The sequence below is a fragment of the Typopeltis vanoorti genome, chromosome 6 (genome assembly GCF_054136105.1).
Source record: "Typopeltis vanoorti isolate ZY-2024b chromosome 6, IOZ_Tvanoo_1.0, whole genome shotgun sequence".
NCBI classification, from domain to species: Eukaryota; Metazoa; Arthropoda; class Arachnida; order Uropygi; family Thelyphonidae; genus Typopeltis; species Typopeltis vanoorti.
In genome coordinates, this window is record NC_143554.1 from 107,357,484 (window position 1) to 107,369,793 (window position 12,310).

The 12,310-nt window shown below is 34.7% G+C and overlaps 1 protein-coding gene across 8 annotated transcripts in view; it reads right to left on the bottom strand.

Moving 5' to 3' along the window:
- The window catches only part of LOC150105780 (putative bifunctional dTTP/UTP pyrophosphatase/methyltransferase protein), a 90,215-nt gene that overhangs the window by 25,959 nt on the left and 51,946 nt on the right, over positions 1–12,310 (bottom strand). For all 8 annotated transcript variants that reach the window (XM_090393582.1, XM_090393580.1, XM_090393578.1 and 5 more), the window contains exon 5: positions 9,279–9,346. In XM_090393582.1, coding sequence (XP_090249708.1) covers positions 9,279–9,346 — 68 coding nt within the window. The remainder of the gene's footprint in view (positions 1–9,278; positions 9,347–12,310) is intronic.

Genomic DNA, 12,310 nt, shown 5'->3' on the forward strand with positions numbered 1-12,310 from the left:
ACCTATTCCCTATGTACAAGGCATTAGCGAACACATAGCTAGAATGTTAAAACAACTAAATATTTGTGTGGCGGTTCGACCCGTCAGAAAAATCTCCACATTCCTCATGTCTCCAAAGGACAAGCTCCCACATCTCAGCTATCCAAGTCTACCAGATTCCCTGCTCTTGTGGGTTATCATATTTTGGACAAACAGGAAGATCTGCTCTGATCCAGTTAGAAGAACACAAGTGGTACACCCAGTACCTTGAACCTGAATAGTCTGGACTTGCAGAGCATGCCATCAACACCAGACAGAGTTCAGTGGAACAAGACAAAATTCATCCACAAAAGTCGGTTCTTAATGGAAAGGCTTTACAAAGAAACATGTGAAACGTTACTTCACTCCCCTAATCTAAACAGATTCGGTGGTCTACGTCTTTCCCCCTTGTGGAAGATAGTACTCTATAAATCAGCAAATCTTTCCTAACTTGTAATTGTATACACACATATATATTGGGGAAAAAAAAAAATTTTTTTTAAAAATAAATACTCACTCACTTAATAGTAAGTAAGTGAGTATTTCCTTAGGTTAAAAAACCTAAGGAAATACTCATGGTATTTCCTTACTGAAACTTATAACAAATACTTTCAACAACCAAAAAAGATTGTGTGTGGGGGGGAGTCCAGATGGTAAAATCAGAAACCAGATTAATTATATAATGATTAAAAAAAAATCCAAATAGTATTGTGCAAACAAAAACATATCCAGGAGCAGATATAGACCTCAGACTACATTCCAATTGTTTCAAAATTAAAAGTAAGACTAAAAAGCACTAAGAGTAGAAATAAAGAATTTATTTCTTTAAGAATAAAGAAAATAAAAATAAAGAAATAACTATGCAACAAAAATTAAGACTTTTGACCACATTAGAAAGTTTCATTTCTAACATGAAATGGAAACTGATAACAAACTGAAGATGAAAAAAGAATGGAAAAGCTTTGAGGAGACTGTTAAAGAAGCTGCCTATGACTATCTCCAGTAAAATTCAAAATAGAAGAAAACCATAGATGAATGAAAGTATATTAAATTTGCTCAACAAAAGAAGACAAGCAAAAAATAAATCAGAATATACATCTTTAAACAAAATCATAAGGAAAGCATGCAAAAAGGCAAAAGAAACATGGCTTAATAATAAGTATAAGTAAACAGCCTAGAAATAACAAACTCAAGAGGTAAGAGATACATCATAAAATAAAACAAACGATGAACAAGAAAATGAATGATTCACAGAAATTTTCAAAACAATAACAATTCGGCAAAATATTATTTGAAACAGAAGTAGTTAAGAAAAGGCATGCTGAGTACATTTCAGATCTTTTCAAAGATGAGAGAGAAATAGTACTAGTTTAATAATATTGAAGGCAGTCCTCCAATACTAAAATCAGAAATATTAAGAGCCATAGAGTATATGAAGACAAGAAAGGCACTTGGTCAAGATGGCATTTATACAAAAATGCTTACGGCCCTAGAAGAAAATGGAATAAAATAGCTGAGGAAACTATTTAACCATATATATATATATATATATATATATTTGAAAAAAATAGATTTAATGACTCCAAGACCGAGATAACATATAAAGATTTTAATGATAAATACTACTAGTTTCGGCATATAGCAGCCTTCTTCAGGTATTTATAAAGGAAAGGAATACTAATAAACATTGAATTATTTAAACAAACTGGAAATTACAGGTACAAATTGCCTCACATAATCAATACATAAAAACGTTGTATTTTTTCAAGTTGTTCCAACTGGCGTGCCATTGTTTGTTGCAATTGTGCGTGCAGGTTCACGTGAACGCCAATATTGAATAACTGCAGCATGGCTATCTGGGATGTTATAACTTAAATTATTGTTTAAGTGGACCGGGTTCAGTAGGATTTCCCTTGATTCTACGATTTTCCTTTCAAACTCATCTTCACAGCGAAAGATATTTTCTGATCTATTCCAGCATACAGTGGCTTTGTTGGTCATCATTAGGATTATTTGAAAAAAGAACATGACTGGATAACGCAGTTGCATGAGATCTTTTGTAAGAGATGTCTCTCTTATGCTTTTCTATGCGTTGTTCAATAGATTTGTTAGTTTGACCAAAGTATGGGATATTGCAATCACACCACAATTTATATACTCCAGGGTACTTAAGGTTGTGATGAGTAGGTTTTGGATGGCTGATTAGAGAGCGGATTTTTGGAAGTGTGGTGAAGAAGGTCCTGATATTATATTTTTTAAGGACTTTAGCTATTTTCTTAGAGACTGTGCTAATGTATGGAATGGAGATGCTACCTTTAAAATTAATAGTCTCTGTTGTGCACTGCTTAGGAGGGTTCAGAAGAAATTTCTTAATTGTTTTTTCAGAGTATCCATTTTGTTTAAAAATAAGAGTGAGGTGATTCATTTCTTTTTGTAGTTCATCTTGTTCATTTAAGAGAGAACGTGCTCTGTGTCCTAAGGTAGATATAATTCCAAGTTTTTGTGGTGGAAAATGATGAGAAAGATTATGCAGATATCTATTGGTATGCGTAGGTTTTCTGTACATAGAGATTTTTAATCTTTCAGAGCATCGTGTAAGCATAACATCCAAGAAAGGTAAAGAGTTATTATTTTCTATATCAGCAGTAAATTTTATATTAGGATGTTGGATGTTTAGATGACGAAGAAAATCTGTGAGAGCTGTGTGCCCGTGATTCCAAATAATGAATATATCATCAACATATCTTTTCCAAACTTTTGGTTTAAATGAGAAGGAAGATATGGCTTTCTTTTCAAAGTCTTCAAGGAAGATGTTAGCTAACACTGGGGACAAAGGGTTGCCCATTGTCAGGCCTTGTTTTTGTTGGTAAATGGAGTCCTTATATCTCAAGTAACCAGAATGAATGCAATGCTTTAATAAAGTGAACATTTTTTTGGATAATTTGTCCTGCAGTAATGTAAGTACCTCGTCCGTAGGAACGTTAGTAAATAAAGATATAATGTCAAAACTAGCTAGAATATCATTATCATCGATAGGAATATCTTTAATATGAGAAACAAAATCTGTGGTGTTTTTGATGAAAGATGAAGATTTATTGGAGAAACACTTGAGGTACTTTGCTAAATATTTTGAAAGTTTATATGTAGGTGAATCAATTCCTTCCACAATTGGGCGAAGAGGGATGTTTTTCTTATGAATTTTTGGAACTCCATAGATGCGCGGGATAAGAGGATGTAGAGAGCGTAATGAGAGGCGAATATTATGAGGAAGTTCACTCGCAGTCTTTAACAAGTTGTTTGTACGGTTTTGTGGTGTGTGACTGCAATATCCCATACTTTGGTCAAACTAACAAATCTATTGAACAACGCATAGAAGAGCATAAGAGAGACATCTCTTACAAAAGATCTCATGCAATTGCGTTATCCAGTCATGTTCTTTTTTCAAATAATCCTAATGATGACCAACAAAGCCACTCTGTATGCTGGAATAGATCAGAAAATATCTTTCGCTGTGAAGATGAGTTTGAAAGGAAAATCGTAGAATCAAGGGAAATTCTACTGAACCCGGTCCACTTAAACAATAATTTAAGTTATAACATCCCAGATAGCCATGCTGCAGTTATTCAATATTGGCGTTCACGTGAACCTGCACGCACAATTGCAACAAACAATGGCACGCCAGTTGGAACAACTTGAAAAAATACGTTTTTATGTATCGATTATGTGAGGCAATTTGTACCTGTAATTTCCAGTTTGTTTAAATAATTCAATGTTGATTAGTATTCCTTTCCTTTATAAATACCTGAAGAAGGCCTATATGCCGAAACTAGTAGTATTTATCATTAAAATCTTTATATGTTATCTCGGTCTTGGAGTCATTAAATCTATTTTTTTCAAATGTATAACAACCGAGTAAAAGCTGATCGCCACACATATATATATATATAAAAGTGAATATGTTCCTAACGAACTCAGGAATTCTATCTTCATAAATATTCCAAAAAAAAAGGTTGCGGCAGCTGAATGTAAAGATTATAGACCAATAAGTCTAATGAGACATGTAATAAAATTACTATTGTAAATTATATTGAAAACAATAAAATCAAAAACAACAAATGAAATAAAGGCTGTCCAAAGTGGATTTATGAGAAACAGAGGAGAGGCTATCATTCAATATCATAATGATACAAGAAGATGTTTATCTTTCCTTTCTTTTAGGCTTGCACGGTGATCCGAATGCATTTTTGAAAATTATGGAGACAACTACCATGTTTGAATAAAAACTTTAGTTTAATATACTAAAATCTACATTCGACGTTTTGACCTTTATGTCAAGGTCATCTTCTGGAGCATACAACTATACACAGGAAACAAGCTACACTACACTACAATCAAACTGGTTTGTTAAAGACACTGACCAACCGCTACAACAATTGTTGGCCTGACCTCTGGTGGGAGAGAAGAAAAAAAAAAAAAATTATGCATCAACGCTAGAGTCCTATTATTAGTGTTATCTGTTGGTTGTAGAAACACAACCAACAGGTAGTGGTCTCCATAATTTTCAAAAATGCATGTTTATCTTTGTTTGATAGATTATAATAACACATTTTTTATAGTGTTTGCCACAAGAAAGTAATAGAAGCATCAATAAAGAAAAGAACAGACAGGAATGACACAAGACTGATATCCTGTATATACTGGAACCAAATTACAAACATTTGATGTATGCTTTCTCCTCTTCTATACAATGAAGAAATTTTTGAACATTTGGAAGAACTAGAGGGAGTAAAAATAGGAGGAAAAAATATAAATAATCTCATTATATAGATGACTGTTCAAGAAGAGAGAGAAAGATATGAAAAGTTAGAGCAAATAAAGCAGAGAAAAATATACCCCAAAGAAGTTAAAAATCAAAATCGAAACCAAATTATAGAACAAGTCAAATGTTACACTTATTAGGACATTTAATTATAAAGGATGGAAAATGCAAAAAAGAAATTAGAAGAATATAAATTGCAAAATTAATTTTTAACAGAATGAAGATCACACTAACATCAAGAGAAATAAACAAAAACTAGATTAAGAATGATTAAATGGCTTTATTTGGTCTACTTTCTCCATGGAGCAGACACATGAACAATAAATAAAGAAACTATGTGTACATACAGAAGAGCACTGGAGATGTGGGCATACAGAAGATCTCATGGATCTAAAAGAAGAGAAATGAAGCAGTTTTGGAGATGATGGCTACTAATAAAGTATCAATGGAACTAATAAAGAACATACAAAAAAAGAAAAATATCATATAGACCATATCATGAAGCACGAGTTTTCAAAAATATTTATTACAGGGAAGAATTGAAGGCAACCAAAAGAAAAAAGACAGTGACACACACACACACACACACACACACACACACACACACACACACACACACACACACAGACATAGTTCACTTGGGCTCCTCTTTTGCTTTCTCTGTATAGTTCAGGTCCAGTCTGAGAACAAGAGAGAAGCTCAAGACAGAAATATATGGAGATTCATAATATCCAGCCTCCTAGATGGAGATGACACTTGACAAGACAGGACTGTGTACACACACACACACACACACACACACACACACACACACACACACACACACACACACACACACACACACACACACACACACACCTGCATAACCCACTTCAGTATGTTTAAAATAATACCAAGGTGAATTTTTATCCATTGCATAAAAAAAATCCTTTTTAATACTTTTTTTTTTATCAAATATCAAATCACACGAAATATTTTAATTCTTACCTCTGACTTTTCACTATTTGACACTATGTAAATAACTGACATTATTCACAGCTCTCTCAGCAATATATCAAAACAATGAATCACTGATGCAACAAAAATTACTGTTGCAAAAGTTATAATTTTGTTTTTATTTTAAGTGTCAAAATAACATCTGATTGGTCAAAGTATAGACTACAACTCACAGTACACCATGAGTCAGCATTTGATTTATCACACTGGCCTATAACAATTTTTGCAACTTTGTCATTTTAACTTTACCAGTTACTACTACAAAGATAAAGTAATTACAAAATATTTCATATAATAATACAAGAAATTATTATTATTATTATTATTATTATGGGCAACTCCAAGGAGTCCTTAGACTCATTGCAGGAGGTCCTAAACATCATGCCAAGAACTATTCAGCATTTGCACAGTATCTATCATACTTTGCTTTGAATTTATTCACAGTCATGGCATCCATAACAGACTCTGGCAGCTTAATCCACTCATTCACCACTCTCCAAGTAAAAAACCTACTTCTGACACCCTTGCTAACTACACTCTTACTCAGTTTCCATGGATGGCCCCCTAGTTCTCCTAACACCACACCTGTTCTGAAAAATTTCCTCTGAAATAATCTTGTAAAAACCCCTCAGTAATTTGAATGTCTCAATCATATCACCCCTTTTCTGCCTATCAAGCAATTTCTGTAACCCACAGATCTTCAACCTGTTCTCGTAAGGTTCATTCCATAGACCAGCTACCATCATCCTTCCCCATCAGGAAGAAACCCTGGTCCCCAGATCTGGGCACAGTAGTCAAGATGGGGTCTTATCAAGGCTCAATAAAGAGGAACAATAACCTGCTTGTCTCTGCTCATCAAAGTATTCTTCAGTAACCAAGTGATCTGATGAGCTGATTTAGCCACTTTTGCTATGTGCCCCCTAAACTATAACTCCTTATCCATTAACACTCCCAAGTCTCTGCCTTCATCAATTTCCTGGAGGTTCCACAAATGTGGTATACTGCTGATATTTTCATCCCAAAATGCATAACCATTTTGCCACATTAAACTTTCATCCATTCTCCTTAGCCCATCTGCCAATCTATCCAAATCATCCTGCAAAATTTTGATATCATGTGTATTAACTATTGCTCTACAGAATTTTGCATCATCGGCAAAAAACTGAAAAGTTCTTCTCAGATCCATTCCTATATCATTAATGAACAAATTAAATTTGACTGTTAACATAAACGACATATGAACAAGATATAAACACAGTCGTGATACTCACTAAGGTCTGAATAGTTTATTCAAACAAGAAACTATAATTTACAAAATCAGTCAGCAAAATTACATGTTAAATGTTGTACTAATTTTTTAACAACAAACAACAACAAAATGTTTTTAATTTACAGAAACACCAGTAGAAAACATAATTACTGGTGAACCAGTTTATCAGCATTATAAACACTAGATCTACCAAATACAAAAGGCTACCATAATTAACAGGATGTCAGGAAAAATCTAAATTTTTTCAATTTAAAGGATAAGGTGAAAAAAACTCTTTCATCAAAATCATAAATTACCCAACCCACCTGATGATTTCTCTTAATAGCACAGTACAAAATGACAAGACATACATAGATTTAAGTTACTAACAGGTTGTGGAAGAGAGTAAAGGAAATTTTCTATAATACAAATGAAATCAACTTTAGCAATATATTCAGATGTGAATGCAAAGTTATGCTTAAATATATTACTAAAGTCGATTTCAAAACCTTTCTTTAATACACCAGCTTCAGTTTTTGTCAAGTTATACATGCAGATGTTGATTAACACTTTTTCATCAGGTAAGGTTACAGTCAAAAAATTTTTTTTGTTGTCAAGAGCATTTAACTTGTTGATTTGTTTGTTATTGCATGATGCTAACCTATTGGTCTTTTTAGTCTTCTACAATAGTATTGTTTTATTCTGCTTTATGCTCAAACTGATGATATTACAGGCATGCTTTAATCAATTTTATTTGATGCCTATAAAGTAAATTATGCAGTCAACATTTACACTACTCTCATGTACTCCATAATTCTGATATATTTTGGTAACTCAGCTTTAATCATTCTACTGCTCACTTTTTTTAATATTTATAAAAACAAACTTTTCTTTTCACAGTTCTCTTTTAAATACAAATCTATAATCAAATACTATTAATACTTTCATCTGCTTCCATTTCTTATCTGTTAAATTTTGCATCCATTAACACTAGAAGACACCTAGTCCTATATAGCATTACAACACTTTTCTTCTAATCATGTGATTTTTTTTTTTTTGTCTCTATGTTTAACTTAGTAACTTTAATTTCAGAAATTGTAAGCTTTTAAAATAAACAGCCAAGTCACAAACTCTTCATTATTCATTTCATACTTAAAATATTATGTTGGAGGTTTAATGGATTTTTTACAACACTCAAAAAGAATTAAAATAGAATTTAATACTTCCTATATTTCGTCCTAGTCACTAGGACATCTACGGGGATTACAAAAACAATTAATGTAACATGCACACAAAAACTTACAATACTAAGCCCAACCACGTGGGTGACACTAAAGTCCTATCTAGGTGGAGCGCCCTCTAAGGGCGGTAGTAGGTGGCCTGGAATGTAAGGTGGGACCTCTGGTGATGAGTGTTTCCCAAATCTTCGGAAGCTTAATGCAACCGTATTTGTTAACATTTGGTTGGTTTCTGAGAGCTGCTGCTGCTTCTAAGAAAAGTCTCTCTTTCTTGAATTTGCTGTGGTGGAGCATGGTGGTTTTCTTTCATGATACTCTGTGGGTGGTGTCCAAAACATGGTCAGCCAAGCCTGAATGGCCATAGTTGTGTTTAACGATGTAATTTACATCGTTAAACATAGTTGTATTTAACGATGTAAATTACATCGTTAAACACAACTATGGCCATTCAGGCTTGGCTGACCATGTTTTGGACACCACCCACAGAGTATCATGAAAGAAAACCACCATGCTCCACCACAGCAAATTCAAGAAAGAGAGACTTTTCTTAGAAGCAGCAGCAGCTCTCAGAAACCAACCAAATCTTAACAAATACGGTTGCATTAAGCTTCCGAAGATTTGGGAAACACTCATCACCAGAGGTCCCACCTTACATTCCAGGCCACCTACTACCGCCCTTAGAGGGCACTCCACCTAGATAGGACTTTAGTGTCACCCACGTGGTTGGGCTTAGTATTGTAAGTTTTTGTGTGCATGTTACATTAATTGTTTTTGTAATCCCCGTAGATGTCCTAGTGACTAGGACAAAATATAGGAAGTATTAAATTCTATTTTAATTCTTTTTGAGTGTTGTAAAAAATCCATTAAACCTCCAACGTAATGTCCTCACAGCACTTAAACCTCTACACAAGAAAGCATACTTAAAATAAAATAGCAAAAAAAAAAAAAAAAAACAAACCTGTTTCTTCTAGTGATGGTCTTACTAATACCACTCCCGTGTAAACAGTATGAGTTCTTCTGCTGAATCTGCCAAAAATAATGTATATACATTATAAATCAGTTTATCACTCTGTTTGAACCTCTAATGACAAACTAAGGAATTAGTTTGTCATTAGAGGTATAACTGAAACATGGTTAGCTGAAGATAATACCCTGATTGACATGGAAATGAAGAGTTTTTTTTTTTTTTAATGATAGAAAAGGCAAGAAAGGAGGGGAACCACTTGTACTATTGAAAATAGTACAAGTGGTTTCAAGGCAGTATGTATGAGGTGGACAGGATAAGATATTAAGACCTAACATATTAAAACAAACAAGAGAATGTTCATAATGGCCAATTTGCATTATTGTAATACAGATTGAAAGAATAGATGCCATTTAAGACAAAGGAAAACGACTGTCCCTGAGTTTGAAGGACCACCTACTTTAGACAGTATATAACAGAGGACACACATAAGGATTGCAAGTCTTGAATTTGATTACTGCATCAGAAAATATTATTGTGAATGAGGTAATTACTCACATATCTATTGTGAACACATATATCTATACATAAAATATTGGTCAAGGAAAGCAATAGGAAACTGTCTTGTTTTATAATTATTTCCTGATAGTGATATTGGTACCCCACCAACCATTATTAGGTGGATGCCAAAGTTGGTTGGTGGGGTACCAACCAACCATTAGGTGGATGCCAAAGAAGAAGAATCAGTAATTACCTGAGTGGTGGTCAGCCATATGAGAAACTTCACTAAGGAAAGGATATATGTGGAACTACAACGCTGGTGATTATGGAAAGCTCAAGAGACAGTGTGGAGCAGTAGCATAGAATGAGGAATTAGATTAAAAGTAGATCAGTGTTGCTTGGGCACTGATCAAGAACTTTACATTCCTCACGTAACTGAGGAGTGTAGAGAGCTGGCTAGGAAGATCACCGAGTTGGTAAGGCAAACAGAAATGCAGTAAGAGTAGCAATTTAGCCAACACCAGGAAAAATTTCTTGGAGAGTCAGACATATGGCTTTCTTGGATATATGGCCAATAAAATCAAAAATAATTATAGGAGAATATTGATGAAAATAATAGACTAGTAACCGGAGAAGAGCGTATAGTTGTGATATACTTAATGAGCAGTTCAGTAAGCTATTTCATTTTTGTGTGACAGCATATGGTGCTCGAGTAGAGGGACTAGTGGTGGGCAAAGGATACATGAGGAATTAAGTAAACTCACTGTTAATAGTAACAGTAAAACTCAGTGACATATCACTGCATATTTTAAGAGAATATTCTAGTGAGTTTCAAAAGCTGTGGTCACCAACAAAGGTAAAAATAATTTATTAATTAAATAAAAATTATACTTCTAATTTTTTAGGAAATAAGAATGTAAACCATATTATTAATTATAAAAACTTTAATAATTACCTATATTTTAGCAACGTTTTCTGATCCATCTTCAGGAATCACAAAACAATGATATGTGCACAAAGGTACTAACACTAAGCATATGAGGCTGAAGAAAGGCATCTGAAGTCGGTCCTAAAGGTGCCCACTAGCAGACTAAATTGGGTTGTCTTGGCTGTTGGAATGATGGTCTTAGAATGTAAGCTGCTTCCCAGATTTGGGGCAGTCTCATGCACCCAAATTTGTTGAGGTTTGGGAAGTTTTTCAGAGCTGAAGCTAATTCAAGGAATAATCTTTTGTACTCATACTTGCTGTGATGCAATAAAGTGGCCTTCTTCTAGAGTATTCTGTGGTGGGTGTCCAATGCATGGTCAGCAAGTCCTGAGCGGCTGTAGTGGAAACAGATGTAGTCCTTGTGTTAGGATATCTTGATATTGGCTGTCCTGCCTGTATGGCCATAGTAGGACAGTTTGCAGCTGCAAGGGACCTGGTATACTCCAGGTAGATTTAGGGGAGGTGACTGGTCTTTGGTGGAGCAGATAAGAGATGCCATTTTCTTATGTGGTTTGTAATTGGTTGTGAGGTCATATTTTCTTATGATTTTTGTTACTTGTTTGGATATATGGAATGGTGATTGATTTAGAGTAATCTCTGTTATCAAGAGGGAAGGGGATTGTGGTTAACTGGTTTTAATATTTTTTGGGGGTTGTAGCCATTGGCTAAGGTTAAGTTCAGTAGTCAGGGCATTGTTATTTGAACTGATTAATTTTGCCCTGTTATATAGGGTTTTTATAATCCCATATTGTTGGGAAGGGGGGGTGGCTGCTGGTGAATGTATTTATCTGTGTGTGTAGGTTTTCTGTAAACAGAAAGCCAGGGATCTATCAGGCTGGCATGTAATGTGTCTAGGAAAGGGAAACTGTTGTTGTTTTCCTTTCCTGAAGTAAATTGGATCCTGGAGTGTTGAATGTTTAAGTGTGTTGAGAAATTGTGATGTATATCCAGGCCATGTGGCCAAATAGCAAACACATCATCCACATAGTGTAGCCAAACAGTGGGTTTATGTGGGGTAGAGTTTAAGGCTTTTTCTTCAAAGGTCCTCATGGGTACTCCACTCACTCTCTCTCTCTCTTTCTCGTGTGTGTGTGTGTGTGTGGAGTACCCATGGCTGTCTCCCCTCTATCTGTTTGTAAAATTTTCCTTGCCAAACAAATTAGCCTGAGTTCACGGCAAACTGAAATAGGACTGAGATATCGAGAGGAAATTGAGCTTGGATGAGGTCTAAGGTATCTTTGAGTCGGACATTGGTGAAATAAGGAGAAGACATCAAAACCGACCATTATGCCAGTGTGTTGGAGTGATAAGAGGTTTTCTATACTGGATTTAAAGTGGGCTGAGTTTTTTAAGTGTGAAGGTGTGTTGACAATATATTGTGTGAGCACTTTGGCTAATTTGTATGTGGGGGAATCAATGCCATCCACAATGGGATGTAATGGTACATTTTGCTCATGGATTTTTGGTAGTCCATATATCCAGAGGGTGGGGGGGGTCTAGAGTTAAAAGCCCACTAGGGGCCACCTTTAGGACTCTA